The sequence below is a fragment of the Parasteatoda tepidariorum genome, chromosome 2 (assembly GCF_043381705.1).
Source record: "Parasteatoda tepidariorum isolate YZ-2023 chromosome 2, CAS_Ptep_4.0, whole genome shotgun sequence".
NCBI classification, from domain to species: Eukaryota; Metazoa; Arthropoda; class Arachnida; order Araneae; family Theridiidae; genus Parasteatoda; species Parasteatoda tepidariorum.
Window position 1 is genome coordinate 87,668,373 of NC_092205.1, and position 16,482 is coordinate 87,684,854.

Sequence of the window (16,482 nt, forward strand, 5' to 3'; positions counted from 1 at the left end):
TAGTATCTGATACAGGCTTCTTGTGTCACAGATATTCATAATGAGTTTCTATTTAACTTTAAAGTTCCAACTATTCTTAGAACTACTTATATATTTACAAAAATAATTCACATATAAAAACAATGCACAAAATGTTAAAAAATAGGCAAAGATAAATAAGCCAACAGATAAAATATATAAGAGGGTAATATGCATCAGAATTATGAAGAAAAAACAAATTAGCTGATTTCAAAGAACGTTGATTTAACAGGGTAAAAAATGATTCACTTGCTGCAATGAATTATAAAGTATTGTGACTTTATAAACAATTTCTTACTCTAAAAAATATGTAACAAAATTAAAAACGAAATGTAATTTAACTAAATACGTAGTAAAAAAATATTAAATTATGAATAATTCGATGCATCATTTAAATATTGACTGGTGTAAAAATATTTGTGTTTTAACAGTAAACGTAATATTTTTTTAAAAAAAACTTAAAGAAATTATTAAATTTTTCTTAAAAGCAATTAAAAATTCTATGCTTTAAGTTCACAAATAGCAAGTGATTTATGTATTTAATAATCGACTTATAATGAGTAAAAATTGGTAAGACTTATACCCCAGCTGATGAATTCCCATCGAATTTCAACATAGAAATCTGGAGTCTGAAATAATCAAAAAATAATTTTTTAACAAAATTGTAGTAATCCAAGAAATATTTAAAAAAAATTTCTAATGAAGGCAGAAAAAGGTAAAAGAGAATTCAATATAAATTGTTATAATCAATACACATAACATTTCTTTAAATTAGATTTATTAATTAAGATAATACAAATTAAATAACAAATTGAAATACATTTCTTCTTCAAATTCTAGCAACTAATTCTCTTTTAATCAAGGGAAAAAGCACCCTTATAAATGAAACATTTGGAAAAAATTGCAAGAAAAAATTTAAAACAAAAATAGTTTTTTACTCCACAATGCAATTTATGATAGCTTTTTAATTTAGAATCCTGCATAGTTTATAATTTTTTTCAACCAATCAAATATTAATGAAGTCATTTCAAATTTTTAGTATACACTTAAATTCAAAGATTGATTTAATTTTTTAAACAATATTTTGAAGAGATAGACATGAACTGCTTAAAATGTTTTTCAAACTTTATATTCAAGACCTTAAGTTCCACTTTTAGAAGAGAATAGCAATTGAATGGGATTCTCTTTTCAATTTCATTAATAAATTCCTTTGAATTTCCCACGCTTCTAAGGAAAATATCAACAAAATTACAGACAGCACATTTTGCTAAACATAGCCTTATTTCATCAATAATCTATAATTTTTATTTCAGAAGTAACACCTTTTATTTCAAACTTACCTTTTATTTAAAAAAAACTAATTAAATTTAAGAAAAAACTTTATCAGATAAAGGTTTAACAAGTAGATTTTATAACACATAAGCCAATAAATTATAAAATGTATGCAAATTGGAAAATTTTAAAATTCAAATTATACAACAGTTTGCCAGCTTGGAGTCCTATCAGTCATATACCCAATAAATTTTTTATAGGATTGTGATTATATTAGTATTATGAACCAAAATTTAAGTCTTACTTTCTTAATTAAATCAAAAGCAACCAATTGAATAGTATTGTTAAACTGCAAATATGGTTAAAATTAAGAATATATTTGAAGCAAGAACCTATTAAAGAAAGAGTTTTTATTTTAGCAAATTTGTAGCAAAATTTTAATAATTCTAAGAAATTTTAATCATGTTGCAGCAGAATCATTACAAGAATTGTAAGTATGTTCGATTTATTTACTTACTTTACCAAGAATTTCAAGATTGGTTATTTTTCAAGTTTTTTGCACAATTAGTTTAGATTAAAACAATGTTCCCTGATTTTTATTTAAACAAATTTAAATTCCCTGTCAATTCTAGGATTTCCTGAACATGGAGAACCCTGTTTAATATTAAGTTTAAAATAATATTCAGGATGAATAATAATGGACACTAAGATTTAAGACATGCACTGCAAACACTTTTTTTTTTTGGTACATCAATAATAATTCATAAGTCATAATTTTATCTATATCATATATTGCTCTTTCTAAATTGACATTCGTTCTACCAAGTGAAATTGACATTTCTTCTGCATTACAAATATGCTAAAAGAAATTCACCAGAGAATATAAATTACGTTTTAAAAACCCAATTTTTATCTCAAAATATGAGGAACATACATATATCCTTCAGAAAAACAAATCTGATTTAATTCAAATTGACAAAATCTAATTTATTGGATAAAGAATCTTAATACAAAAAAATTACATAATTGAAACTTCTGCAAATTATAAATAAGCTGTACAGTGAAAATAAAGATTTAATAATATATTTATATTATCCAGGGAAAAAAAATTATATATTATGTAAAAATGTATTATATTATGTAAAAGTATCATATTATATATAAAAAAAACTAGTAAACTTGTACTTTAAAACAAAACAAATTTAAAAAAATTTAAATTTTTTTATGAAATTAATATATATATATTGTGATTATCTAAGCTGTAGATTTAGGTTTGTATAGCAGTTATCTTCAAACTGATTAGTGAACTACAGAAAGCATTTGAAGACACTTTTGACTTAACCTAACAGTTGATAAGCTATTGTAGAAAATTTGAAAGAAAAAAAAAATCCTTCCTTAGTATTTTTTTGATTCATTTCTTTCATCAAAAAAAAAGTTGCTTGCAGTAAAAGGACCAAGCCCTAAGCAAACACCCCCCCCCCTATATTGTTAGGGATGTTAGAAATTCTCTGTTAACTATTCCAGTTACAATATATTATTTTTTAAGAAAAAATAAATAAATTACACGTTTAGGTAAAAAAAAAAAAAAAAAAAACTTTCTGAGAATTTTTTCCTTGAGGTAAAAGTGATCAAAAGCATTCAATGGATGTAAAAGAATCTGCATATTGTACTTAAATTTGTTGTAGNAAAAAAAAAGCTTGTTATGTACAAAAAAACAGTTACAGATCCGAACAAAACTTTTATTTCAATCACGTACACTCAGTAATTAGAAATGTGAAACTTGAATATGTAATCGAAATAAGAAATACAAAAATACTAACACTCTGAATTTTAGATAGCAAATCTGGAATTCCAATAGCTCTGGTGCTGTACCGTTGGAAGTCCCGTTTCTCCAAAATTTCTTGCAACAGCTGAGAATTCTCAGTGCTGACAGCTTCATGGACAACTATGACATTTAAAAATGTTGTTAAAATATAATTAATAATATTGACATTTAAAACTATTTAAAAATACATGCAAAGTTCACATACAAACTGCTAAAATCTCCTCTACGGAGTAAATATTAAAATACAGAAGATGAAATAATTATGTTACTTCATACAGGAAATAAAAGATTGAAAAAGTTTTTTTTCTTAACTTTGAAGAAATAAATTTTCTTTTATTAAGATTGGTTATTCTTTTAATCATTTAAAAAATATATGCCATTTTGAACTATAAATTATATTTTAGAATGCTGTAGCTTTACATAATTAATAGCTGATCTCCTAAAGAAATGAGACATAGAATAAAATTTATTATTAAAAGTTCTACAGTGTCCACCATTTTGTAATCTTACTGGTTAGAGGAATCAGCTACTTACTGCTATCTAATTCTCAAGATACATTACAATAACCCTATCAACCAAGAATAAAACATTCAAATTTCCTCCACAGTGTTTTTTAACTGAACTATTTCCATTTTTTTTTCCGGTCAAACTACCGGATATCTTAATCAAAACATTAAAAGAATCTAAACACTCACTGAGGTTTGCTAAAAATGAAAAAGAGTTTTTGATTTGGAGAGTCGGATATGTTTTGCATCTTCTTCTAGGAAATTGGCCATTCTCAGGTGTTGTAAAACATCATTTTTTTCCATGTTCACTTAAGTGAGCAATTATTTTTCATCATGTTTCTAAAGAGATAGAATTCTTGAAAAGAGATAGAAGACTTTGTTCTAAAGAGATAGAAGACTGGTTTCTTAGAATGCAAAGAGTCTGGTGCAGGTGTGTATGCCGAAAAGAGTTTTTCCAACAAAAATAAAAACTTAATTTATTTAATCCTCTAATAAGCAGCAAATGTTTTTACTAGTTTTGGGAAATATGTGAAGAGTAGCAAGTTTAATTTGTTTAACTCTTACCTTTTATAATATCAAATTTCAGGGAAAGTAATATCCCTGTTTTATTATAATTTTTAATTAAATTTAAATTTTATCAGGCCAATAAATTTGTTTTAATGAATCCCATTACCATATATATCAGTGTATAAGTTGACTTTTTGAACCCCTGAAATTCTAAGAGAATCAGGGGGGAAGACTTATATACAATCTGCATCAATTTACCTCATTCAAAAACGTTTTTAAAATGTTATTTAGAATTTATTTTGCACTTTTTTTTAATCAATTTTTTTTAGATACAATAATTTAAATTACACTCAAAATAAATTAAGAATAAGTAAAATAAAGATTATTTATACGAGAGATTAAAAAAATATAACACAATGAAAGTTTTAAAATATAGGAAAGTTAAAAATTCCAGAACATCATATTGGATTCAATAACATTAACGGGGCCGTCAAACAGATCCCACTCACCAATGAATTCAACATCACGCTTATCTGATGTCCCACAAAAAATCGTCTTCCCGCCATTCAAAAAATTTGAAATACTAAATGCCTTAAAAGATTTTAAATAACATTTGAATTCACATTTTGCTACATGTCTATCATTTGATACACAGTGTCAATAAGAGCAAAATTTTTTGTCTTTATAGGTGCTTTTGATGTGAAATATTTTTAACTTGAGAAGATTTACTAATAATTTATTTGGTGGCTTAATTTTAAAAATTTTAATATTTGTTTTTTTCACATCAACTTCTAAACCTGAAAACACCAAAATATACAGTAAATAATTATACTAGTAATGCATTGAAAACTGAGAATGCTCTGTGAATTAGATATTCTTGAAATTAATTTACATGAATTTAAAATTTTCCATGAAATAGATATTCGGTTAGTGAACTCAACCATTGATTTGAAACATAACCTGCAGGTATTGATAAAATCACATTGAAAGGTAAGCACTTAAGGGGATGTATTTTCTATTAGAAATTTTGAATTCAAAAACAATAATATTGCGTAACATATTAACTGTAGTAAAAAAATATATTTACCAGTATATCCCTGTTTATTTTCTACAATAACATCTGCACCATGTTTAAGTAAAACTCTAGCCGATTCTAGATGGTTTAATGTGACTGCCAGCATCAAAGGTGTTCTTCCACGAGGATCTTTCTTTTCGATGTCATTCTGAAAGTTAAAAAAATGGTTAACCCATGAAATAAATTAGAAGTAAACTCTTTTATAACAAGACTGTCAAGGTCAAGACTCATTAAAAAGAACTTGAATCCACTGAAATTATTGAAATATGAAAGTTATAATGAACAAATATAAAATATTTATAAAAAAAATGCATTTTTAATGAATGCTGATAGAAAAATCGTTTGTTTTTTTAAAATTTAATTTAGTTAAATCTCCACAATTGAATATATTAATGAACAAATTTGTTGAACGTACAACATACATGGCATGAAATACATTTTAATTTTAGAAAAATTTGTAATTTCTCAAAAAGTTGCGTTTTTTAGGTTAAATATTTCTTTACAAATACTATTAGATTTTTAATTTACAAACATTTGATGAGAAGGATGCACACAGACAAATAAACACCAACAGGTATAGATTCAATTGTTTGTATACAAAAAACATTTTCTGTTAGTTATTGCAATTACTCTCCATAATTTCATACAAACTTTTTCTGTGCTAATATTCAAACTGGTTCTCTGATTTACGACAGGACATATGAGAAACTTTACATTGTTTATCTTTTATTGTTTATAAGCATATAATTTTAAAACAAATCGAATTAAAGGGGCGTTTTTAAACCCCTTCTAAGGAAATGAAATTTCCATGAACATTTTAAAACAATTTTTTTTCGAAATTTAAATAAAATAATATATAAAAAATCTCATTAAATTCGAGAAAATAATAGGGTTTTATATAGGTTCTTTCAAGATTAAACCAAACATTTAATCCAAATAAAAATTTAAATAAGACTACAAATTTTTACATTAAATTTTTAGTCATATTTAAATTTCAGCTTGTAATAAATGAGCTAGACTATTTTTTACTTAAAATTACTATGAAAATTTCATTAAAATTAGACATGGCAAAATAAACATGTAAGCACAGTACAAAAAAAAAAAAAAAAAAAAAAAAAAAAAAAAAAAAAAAAAAAAAAAAAAAAAAAAAAAAAAAAAAAAAAAGAGAGAGCCATAATTTGGAAAATGTCCTTCTCACTGTTAAATTAGGAGATTGATCCAAAGTTAAATTACTCATTACAGCTTTCGTCCTCCAACCATGAAAAAACCCTAGAGATTTTCATGAATAAATAACTTTATTTTATTAATTTATTACATAATTTAATTATAATTTTATGCAGTTTTGAATTATAAAATATACAAGGGTGATTTTCAAGAAATATTAACTTTTCCCTCAGACAATTAGGCCAAACTCCATCTCATAATTAACTTAATATTGTTAATTTTTACATTAAGACCATGCATTTAAGTATACAAATCGATGACCAGCAATGAAAAAACTTCAAAAATAAAAATTTTGTGATAGTTTTAAATTATAATAGCATGGAAAAATGTAATTACTGTCCCTTCACTTAAACAATTTTAAAACACATTTGAAGAAAACTTTTTATTTTTTTTCTATGAATCAATAATTAATAAGTAATTATAGGAAAAGATTTTAAATAATTTAATTTTTCTTCTTAAAAATTCTTAGACCAATTGAATAATTTTTTCATTTAAAATGACTTAGTTGAAAAAAATTTGTACATTAAATTAAATAATATATAAATAACTATAAAGATTTTTCTGCATAGTCCCATTTCTGGATAAAAGTATTTTATAATTGTGTGCAAAAATATTTGATTCGCTCAAGCTGCTCCAAACTCTTAAGGCGTAAGAAGAATAAATTAGGACTGGGGGGATCAGTTTTTGTCCCAAACTGTAGGCACGCTCTTTCATAGTCAATTTTATTAATATTTTAAAAAGTCATTTTTCAGAAATACAACCAAACGTATAGAAGCTTCATACATAATAAAACTTACTGTAGCATTTCTCTTGGTTAAATAGATAAGACTACGGTTTCTCGTGCTTTAAGTAGTTCTTAATTTCTCTATTGTAATGTATCAAAAGGTTACATCAATGAAAAAAAAATTTAAAATACATGTTATTCTTATACACAAAAGGAGACTAATCACATATTTCTGAGAAATTAAATTTTATAAATACCTCAGATGTTTGTAAATACTTGTCCAGTTCTTTGTAATTATTAAACCACACACACAAATGAAGAGGATATTCTCTTCTGATACGATCATAAGGCATGATATTTTTGTCTTAATTGTCCGTTAATATTCATCTATTATTGATTTTTGAGCAGTTAACTTAAGTTAGAAATATATTTTGATGCTCATAATCCGACAACTTCTTAATTTGTCCGCATCGCTAGAAGACAACAAAAACGAAACTAAATTTAGAGTTGAGTTGAATAATCTTCTCTGATGTTTGTCGCATTTTTTTTTCATATTTCTTCAAAAATGTTGCGAAAAATTTCAATTATTGTCTCCTTACGTGTAAAATATTCAATAAAATTCGTAATTTTCCAGCATTAAGCTATTTTAAATTAAACAAATTTAGTTATTATAGAGACAAAGCAAGTCTCCTAGAAACAAATACTTCTGCTTTCACTTTAGTTTGCTGTTGTTTACTTTTAAACTGTTATTGGTGTTTATGTTATTAGATTTTAAATATGTGAATTAATTATGCAAAATTTGAAAATATATTTATTAGACAGTGTATACGCAATCTCTTTTAAAATATGACTTCCCTAATGTTCAAGAAAAGGTGGTAATTATTCAATTTAAAATAAAAATGGAAATGTCGAGTTGGGCGTGGTTCACTGTATTTGTATTTTATTGTACTATTTCTGTTGGAGAGGCTTTTTATACTAATGCAATTACATGGTGTACTATTAGTGATGCTGAGCAAAGAAAATGTATTGACTTTTCCAAAGCAGTTAATCGAACTCGTAGCGTAAATGCTACACTTTCGTGTTATCAAGCAGCTGACAGAGACCAATGTATGAATGTTATAGAATCTGGTAGAGCTAATTTAATGACTTTAGACCCGGGTGAGATCTATGTTGCAGGACGCTTCAACAGTCTTGTTCCAGTTGTATCAGAGCGTTATACAAATGATGAAGATGGATATTATGCAGTAGCCGTTGCTCGCGAATCTCTAACCGTCCGAAGTTTGGAAGATCTTCGTGGTACAAAGGCATGTTTTCCTGGAGTTGGACAAATGGCTGGATGGGTCATTCCGATATCAGTTCTAATAGATCTCGATTTTGCTCATGTTGTTGACTGCAACAATTTGATTAAGACTGCAGCTGCTTTCTTCGGGCCAAGTTGTGCTCCAAATTCCCTTATTGACAAATACAATCCAACTGGTGATAATCCCATGGACATGTGCGATCTGTGTGTTGGGGATAAAACTACAAAATGTTCAGGTAGCGATCCATACGCTGATTTTGATGGCGCTTTCAACTGTCTTATCAGTGGTAGCGATATTGCCTTTCTTAAGCATACTACTATGGATGAAATGACATCTTCTGAAGACTATCGTGGACCTCGAAAGAATCTCTTTAAACTAGTTTGTCCAAATGGCGCTACTGCTAACATTGATTCATACAAAACTTGTAATTGGGGCTTTGTACCTGCACATGCAGTTGTTACATCTTCTGCAGCTTCTCCAGAGCAAAAGCGTTTTTACCAAAAGTTTTTATCCATGGCTGCTTCCAAGTTTAGAAATCCTAGATATTCATCTGGAAGTTTTAGAAGAGATCCATATGATGATGTAAGCAATGATCCTGAAGGTTTTCAGCTATTTGGAACTTATGATAAGTACAATGAAAGAAATCTTCTCTTTCAAGATCTCACTGTCGATCTTGTTCCTCTAGAAGAAAGGCAACAGACCTTCACTGGGTACTTGGGTAACATGGAGAAAAATTTTCATCAAAAATTACAAAAATGTCCTATCCCACCAGCAAGGTTGTGTGTTGTTTCTGATCAAGAAATGAAGAAATGTCAAAAAATGAAGACAGCATTTAAAGCTAAGATGTTAAGGCCAGATTTAGTATGCGTAAAAGGATTTAGTCAAATGAAATGCATGCAAATGATAAATGAAAATGCTGCTGATCTAGTAGTACTTGATGCTGGTGAAATTTACAAAGCTGGGCAAAAGTACAATTTAATGCCAATTATTGCTGAACAGTATGACTTGGAAGAACCTGCTTATTATGTGATTGCAGTGGCCAAAACTCCAGATAAAGATACTGATTTATTGTATTTAAAAGGTAAAAAATCTTGTCACACAGGTATTGGAATGGCTGCCGGTTGGGTCGTACCCATGAGCTTCCTTCTTTCCAGTGAAAGAATGCGATCGTATGGCTGTGATTCAGCTCATGCTGCTGCAGAATTTTTTCAAAAAAGTTGTGTCCCAGGGGCTTTATCTAGAGAATATACAGTTGGAGATGTAGATTATACAACACTTTGTGATTTATGTCATGGAGTTAGTTCTTATTATTGCTCAAAAAGCTCTCAGGAGCCATTTTATGGCCATACGGGAGCTCTGAGATGTCTCGTTGAAGGTGGAGGAGATATTGCTTTTGTTAAACATACAACCATTTTGGAAAATACGGCTGGAAAAAATCCTGACTGGTGGTCCCGTCCCATGATGCCGGATGATTTCGAACTTCTCTGCCGTGATGGTACCAGAGCTGCTTTTGACATGCATGAATCGTGCAATCTTGGGAAAGTTGCATCAAATGCAATAGTAACTGATAGGATGAAGCCAGCTCAGTACATAAATGCATATATAGATTTATTTCTTTATGCTCAGCAATATTATGGATCAAAATATAGTGAAGAGTTTACTTTGAAAATGTTTGTCTCAGAAGATGATTATAGTGATTTAATATTCCAAGATGCTACTCAACAATTGAAAAGGGTTCCTGATGAAAAGCGTGACTATAAACTTTATTTAGGTCGAGAATTTTTATTGGAAATGACTATTGTTGATTGTACTGCTGCGGCTGGGAATGTGATGTCCTCTATCTTTATCATTCTCGTTTCATTCATATTTCATCTGTGGTGGAGTTTTGTATGACAAATGAACAGAAGCATAGTCCTTCTCATATAGTTTTAACTATAATGAATATTTTATAAGAAAAGTCACTTGCCAGTGGTGAAATGTATAATAATTTTTTTGTGGTGGTGAATAGTTTTTTGAATTTTTATAAAGATTTGCTGTCATAGTCATATTTGAAGCAATTTTCCACTATTGATTGCTGAATCAAAAAACTGTTACAGAGTTAAAATCTGAGTTTTAATAAACAGTTGGTACAAATGTAATACTACCATATTTTATTGTTAATAGTGTTTAAATTATTTATACACCATTATTTTCTCTATAATCAAAATCATGTTTGAAGCATTGCCTATATGAATTTAATCATTATTTGATACAAATGGTTGCTTAATTTATTTCATATTTTAATGAAAAATATATTATCTAAGAATATTCGCAGAAGTTATTATCTAATCTAGGTAGCAATATGGTCTATATAAATGTATAAACCATATGATTAATGGAATAAACTAGTGATTATGGAGGAAAAAAAAAGTCATTTAACTTTGTGTGATGTTTAAAATAAGTATTTGTTATTTAACTTCTATTTATATAACTGATGAATTACTTTTGCTAGTAATCAAAACATAAGATCTGAAAAATTTATAACTAATACAACATTCTCTAAATATTTCATTAAAAAATTTCACTCTTAAAATTTTATTGTAAATTGATTCAATACTATTGTAATTAAAATTTTATATAAAATAACTAAGATGCAAAATTATTTTTTGAAATTAGTGTGAATGCATTTTAAAGAAAGATTTTGAGCAGATAATCATTTTAGTTTAAAATGAAATTTATTCGTTTAAAGTCCAATTTGATTTTTTACTTTTAATTATAAAAAAAGTGAATAATATATGCATTTACTTTTGATGAAGCTATAACTTTTTGTTTTTCTTTATTAAAATTTTTTTTAACGTGTTCATCATTCAATGAGAATTTATCCATGATCCAAGAATGTTATATCAGTAGGTCTTAATAAATAATATATATATATATATATTGAAATGTGATTATTATATTATCAGTTAAAAAATATAATTATTTATTGGCAGAAGTTGTGCTAATTTTATTATTGTCTAAAAGTTATACTTATTTAATGGCAGAAGTTATGCTAATTAGTATCATTAAAAATTTAATTGAGATTAAATATTTTTGCTATGCAAACAAAAGTATTTTGTAATTACTTTTGTATTATAATATTCTTAAAACTTCTATGATCTTGGCTTCAGTTGAACTTATACAATATTTAATTCTCTTGAAAAATTCTTAATACACTCGTGTTTTGCATGTTATTTATCCAAGCTGATTAGTTTTAATAATTACTGTGAGAAATTATTTAATTGCCTATTGGTTTTCTATCAATTCTAATCTATATTTGTATTAATGTCTAAAAATAGCTTTTAATCCATTTGTTATAAATTAATCAATTTCTTGATTATAAATAATTATAAAGTTATATTATTTTCCTAATTGTTTTTTTTTTTTTTTTAATTATTTAAAAAAAATTTTGTATGATGAGTAAAAGAATGATGATAAAACATATCTATACCTTGTTATAATGTTATGAATATTAGCAAAATGTTAAAATGGCTAATAATTTTAATTATTTTATTTAAATTGTTTACATTTATTTGAATACTTTTGTATTTAGTATTATTTGTGGATAGTTGTCTACATTATTTTATTAGTTGGGAAAAAACAAGTCAGAAAATATGTATTGGTTTCATAGGTCTTTGTAGTTCATACATTGTTGTATTTTTGTTGCTTCATATGTTTTTTTGTAATGTTTTCATTTAATAATCACATTAGTGTACTGTAAACTAATATTTGTTATTTTTGTACTTATGTGTTATAATTTTTACTTTAAAATGTTTGATTATGTGATATTACTTGCATTCCTTATCATTCCGTCCAATTTACAGCTTGTAAATAATTTATTTTTATTTGTTTTCGATATTATATACCGGTGATTGGGATATTTTTTTTTACACCTTATTGATGATCTTGTATTTATTGTACTCTTGAAATTGATAACTTTTATATGATTATTATTACATGTGAATTTAAGAATCTCTTTATAAATTTAAAATTCCAAGTTATGTTATTAATTTTTACATTTATGCATTATGTTGTTACAAAAACTATGCAATATATTGTTTTAAGGATACATATTATTATTTAATGTGAATTTGTGAATCTCTTTATGAACTGAACATTCCAAGCTATTTTATTATTTTTTCATTATTGCATTATATTGTTACTAAGAATATTCAATACATTGTTTAAAGATTGCATGTTTTTATTATTAACTGTGAATCTCTTTGTGAACTGAACATTCCAAGCTATTTTATTATTTTTTCATTCATGCATTATATTGTTGCTAATAATATTCAATACATTGTTTTAAGATTGCATGTTTTTATAATTAACTGTGAATATGTGAATCTCTTTATAAACTAAACATTCCAAGCTATTTTATTGATTTTTTTTTTATTGTAAATGCAATATATTGTTATTAAAAGTATTTTTATTTATTTTTGTTAAATTGAAAGTCGATCAATCTTTCATTTGATCAAAAAAATCAAGTGATAAAGTTTCCGTCCAAACAAATCAAAAGCTGCTATTCGTTTAGAATTTCCTATATTAAGTAAAAAATATTGAGATTTCTTCACTACCATATTTGTATATAGCTTATACATTCATATTAAGAAGAAATATTCATCGTAATTTATTTTTTTAAAAGTATACAATTGAATTATGCTTTTTCTTAATGAACTGTAGCATATTTTTAAATAAAATCAAAATTTTATGGCTAGTTGATGTTCTCTAATTTATAAACAACTGCTTTGTAAAGAGCTTTTATATTATATTTATGTGTGTTTTAGTTTTATGCTATTTTTGGCTAATATCTAATTATCTAGAGAGGTTTGGTGAAATGTTCTTTCGATGTTATTGAATTATATACTAAAAATTTTCTGAGAAGATTCTTTTTATTATTTAGTTATTCTAAATTTCTGAATTATTCGATATGGTTATTGTAAATTTTAACTATTTGTACTTAATCATTGATCACTGCAAGATTTCTATTTTTATGAATAGCTTAAGTGAAATATAAATTTTGATGAAATTTGTATAATTTCATCTAGGTACCTATTGTTTATTTAAAATCAAAAATTATGCAAAATGTTGAACAAAAATTTAATTATAAGGTATATAGAAAAAGAAAACTGTATTTTATACTAATAACTTAGTTGAATTTTAATTGAAAATGTGAAATTTCGTAAAAATAGTTTATAATTAACGTATAAAATTATTATTATTGATTTTTTTTTGTTGAGATGTTGCAATTGATTGTTGAGAAATTACAATTTTTCGGGAAGATAAGAAGAGGGAAAAGATTTTTTTCCCCTTTGAATTTTTTTAGTAAAGACAGTTTGCTTGCAGTTATCTGTGTTTTTCTTTTACTTTGTGCTGCTTTTTTGAATAAAAAAATCATGGTGATAGACATGAAACATTGATTTTTTACATTCTTATTAAAAGTATTAAGAGCAGCTTACTAATAGTTTATTTTATAAGCATTTATTTTAATGTCAGAAATTCTGAAGGTGCTTAAGATGTTAATTTTTTGTTTTAAATGTGTCCAGAATTCTGAAAGTGCATTTATATGTGAATTTAAATGTCTAAGGAATTCTAAAAGTGCATATCTCTGCTAATTTTTTTCCCCACTTTCCTAATGACATTTTGACTACATATTTAATGTTTTGTGGTAAAGGTGCTCTCTCTTGCCTTGTACTGTTTTATATAAAAACAAATATCAATAAAGGTGATAGATAGAAAATATGAGTCTCTCAGAATTATTTATTTAGACTTATAGTAACACTTTTACTTAAAATGTTCATCTTCAAATAAGAATATTTTAATGAATATTCATGTACAAAACACATCCCTTAGGGTGTTCTGGAATCACCGCCTTTGATATAAAAAAAAAAATAACAATGTTCATTGGAAATTGAAAAATAATATTTAGAGGTAAAAGAAGCAATAATTGGCAAGTCAGTGCCAGTTTTTGATTATGAAATGAAGTCAGTGATTATGAAAATTAAGAACAGTTTGGTTGTCGAATGAGACTTTAAGGCATTCCTAATAATCACTTTTCGTCTTCTCTTAGTTTCTTCTAATCTGCTATTCTTTAGTTTGGTGAGTTTTGATAACGTTTTTGTTCGATTAGTTCAGTTTGCTGTTGTTTTTGATAATGTCTTTACACACATTTCTATCTACAATTTTTTTTTAGTTCATTTTTGAAAGAAATTTAAATATATAGATGACGATTAAATAGATAGACAGAGATTACTGAACTTTCTACACATTCCAGTTAACCCGTTATCTTTTTGACATAATATTACTGTTAAGACGGAAAAATTCAGGTGTTGTTGGAAGTTGTAATTGTCCAATTGAAGATAGTGAGGAAAACAGGATAATAAAATTTGTCAGTTGAAGATGAAAACTGGATCACAATTAATATAAAACCTTTATTTAGTATTTGTAGAGCTCAAGATACAAAAATTATATTTTATCCATAGACTTGAAGTTAAATAAATTTTGCATAAATAATATTAATATGGACGGGCCATGGGAGACAAATCCCCCAATTGATTTGCCTATTCAAAAGTCACATTAAAAAGAAATTGAATTGTTCTCAACAGACATTTAGAATCATGAGAAGAGATCCATGGTTGGTGATTTATCAAAAAATAACATAGCCAAATTAAAGCCAACCCCCCATAATCAATATTAGGTTTGAAAAATACCTTGGCGATCGCCAACAAAACTGTGACAATTATTATAACCATGTAACTGAAACATATTTGTGGTAAGAAATTTAAGAATAAAGAGTTATAAATAGATTTTTGTTTTCGCTTAGGAATAACTGGGAATTAATGAGACTAGCCGTTACATTGATCAATAAGAAACGAATAAAATATTTTGTTTGCTTTAAATAAAAATTAACTAATTCATTTAATTTAAATATAATTCGATCAAGGATGATTTAAAAAAAATTTAAGTAATCAAGAAATTTCAAAAGCTATGAAATATGTAATGCCAATTGTGGCATCACAATTACGCTATATGATATTTTGTGCACCCTGTTTTTGACGTAATATTACTTTCTGGTTTAATCCTTCCTCATATTCGTTATTTTTGAAGCTTTGCTAGCAAAGATAGGTAGGAAAGTAAATACATTAAAACAGGTAAGGGATTAAAGTGTGTTTGAATAAAGCGAAAGATACCATTTTTCTGTTTACGAGATGGAAGAGCGGTACTACTTTTTATTCTGATCAGGATTTTCATTATGCGTAATTTGACATTTGTTGATCATTGGCTAAATTTTTCTTTATCAACTCGTTGTTGTTTTTGTTAAAGGCATAATTTTGCTCAGTTGTAAGATTTAAACAACTCTTAGTTTTCATTTAAAAGTATTAACACTCTTAAATCTTTAAAAGTATTAAGGGACAATAAATCATCGCACTTGATCGTCAGCCCTTTTGTATTCGATTTAAAATTAAGACTTAATGAACAATTTTAAAATAGTTTTGGCATGATGAACTAAATGATAGATCATTCAATGTACTTACGTGATAAGTGATTGAAGTAAATCGTTAGTTTACATTCTGCTTAAAAGAAAGGCCCGTAAAATGTTTTACCGATTTGTATTAACAATGTAGGTATTTTAACCAAAAACAGGTATTTATAAAAAATGAGCATATTTATCACATTAAAAAATGTCTGTTTCAAAATTTTTACTAGAAATAAAGATGTGTTTCGATTATTAACTATTTCTGGGTCCTCTACGGGTTCGGCCCGACGCGGGCTCGTTTACTGAAAAAAGGTTTCGGCCGAGCTCAGATTCCTGATAAAATTTTCATAAACTCTTTTACTACTTTAAACTGGACTCCCGTTCGTGAGAATGGATGTTCGAATCCAGTCAGCCGAGGATTTCCCGTGCAGTAAATTGTGATTGGTGCACGCTAAATCTGTCTGGTCACAAAGTTCTCCATGTTCCCAGAAGAAATTTTACCTCTGGGGGTACTGAATTGGAGATCGATCGTTCT

The 16,482-nt window shown here is 26.7% G+C and overlaps 2 protein-coding genes across 3 annotated transcripts in view; one reads left to right on the top strand and one right to left on the bottom strand.

Annotated features, from left to right (window-relative positions):
- Window positions 1–7,659, bottom strand: part of LOC107452741 (ankyrin repeat domain-containing protein 13B) — a 29,376-nt gene extending 21,717 nt beyond the window's left edge. For both annotated transcript variants that reach the window (XR_011636211.1, XM_043044984.2), the window contains exons 1-4: window positions 7,409–7,659; window positions 5,216–5,351; window positions 3,111–3,235; window positions 602–647 (exon numbers count right to left, since the gene is read on the bottom strand). Coding sequence is in view for 1 of the 2 variants with exons in the window: in XM_043044984.2 (XP_042900918.1) it covers window positions 602–647; window positions 3,111–3,235; window positions 5,216–5,351; window positions 7,409–7,504 (403 nt within the window). In the remaining variant the exon portion in view is untranslated. The remainder of the gene's footprint in view (window positions 1–601; window positions 648–3,110; window positions 3,236–5,215; window positions 5,352–7,408) is intronic.
- A 217-nt stretch (window positions 7,660–7,876) lies between these two features.
- LOC107452757 (transferrin 2) lies at window positions 7,877–10,861 on the top strand. The gene has a single exon (XM_016069330.3). The coding sequence runs from the start codon at window positions 8,051–8,053 to the stop codon at window positions 10,343–10,345; it is 2,295 nt and encodes a 764-aa protein (XP_015924816.1). The 5' UTR covers window positions 7,877–8,050; the 3' UTR covers window positions 10,346–10,861.
- The last annotated feature ends 5,621 nt before the right edge of the window (window positions 10,862–16,482 follow it).

Bases quoted from the DNA above. Each gene is read 5' to 3' on its own strand.
- LOC107452757 (XM_016069330.3), top strand. From the start codon at position 8,051: ATGGAAATGTCGAGTTGGGCGTGGTTCACTGTATTTGTATTTTATTGT.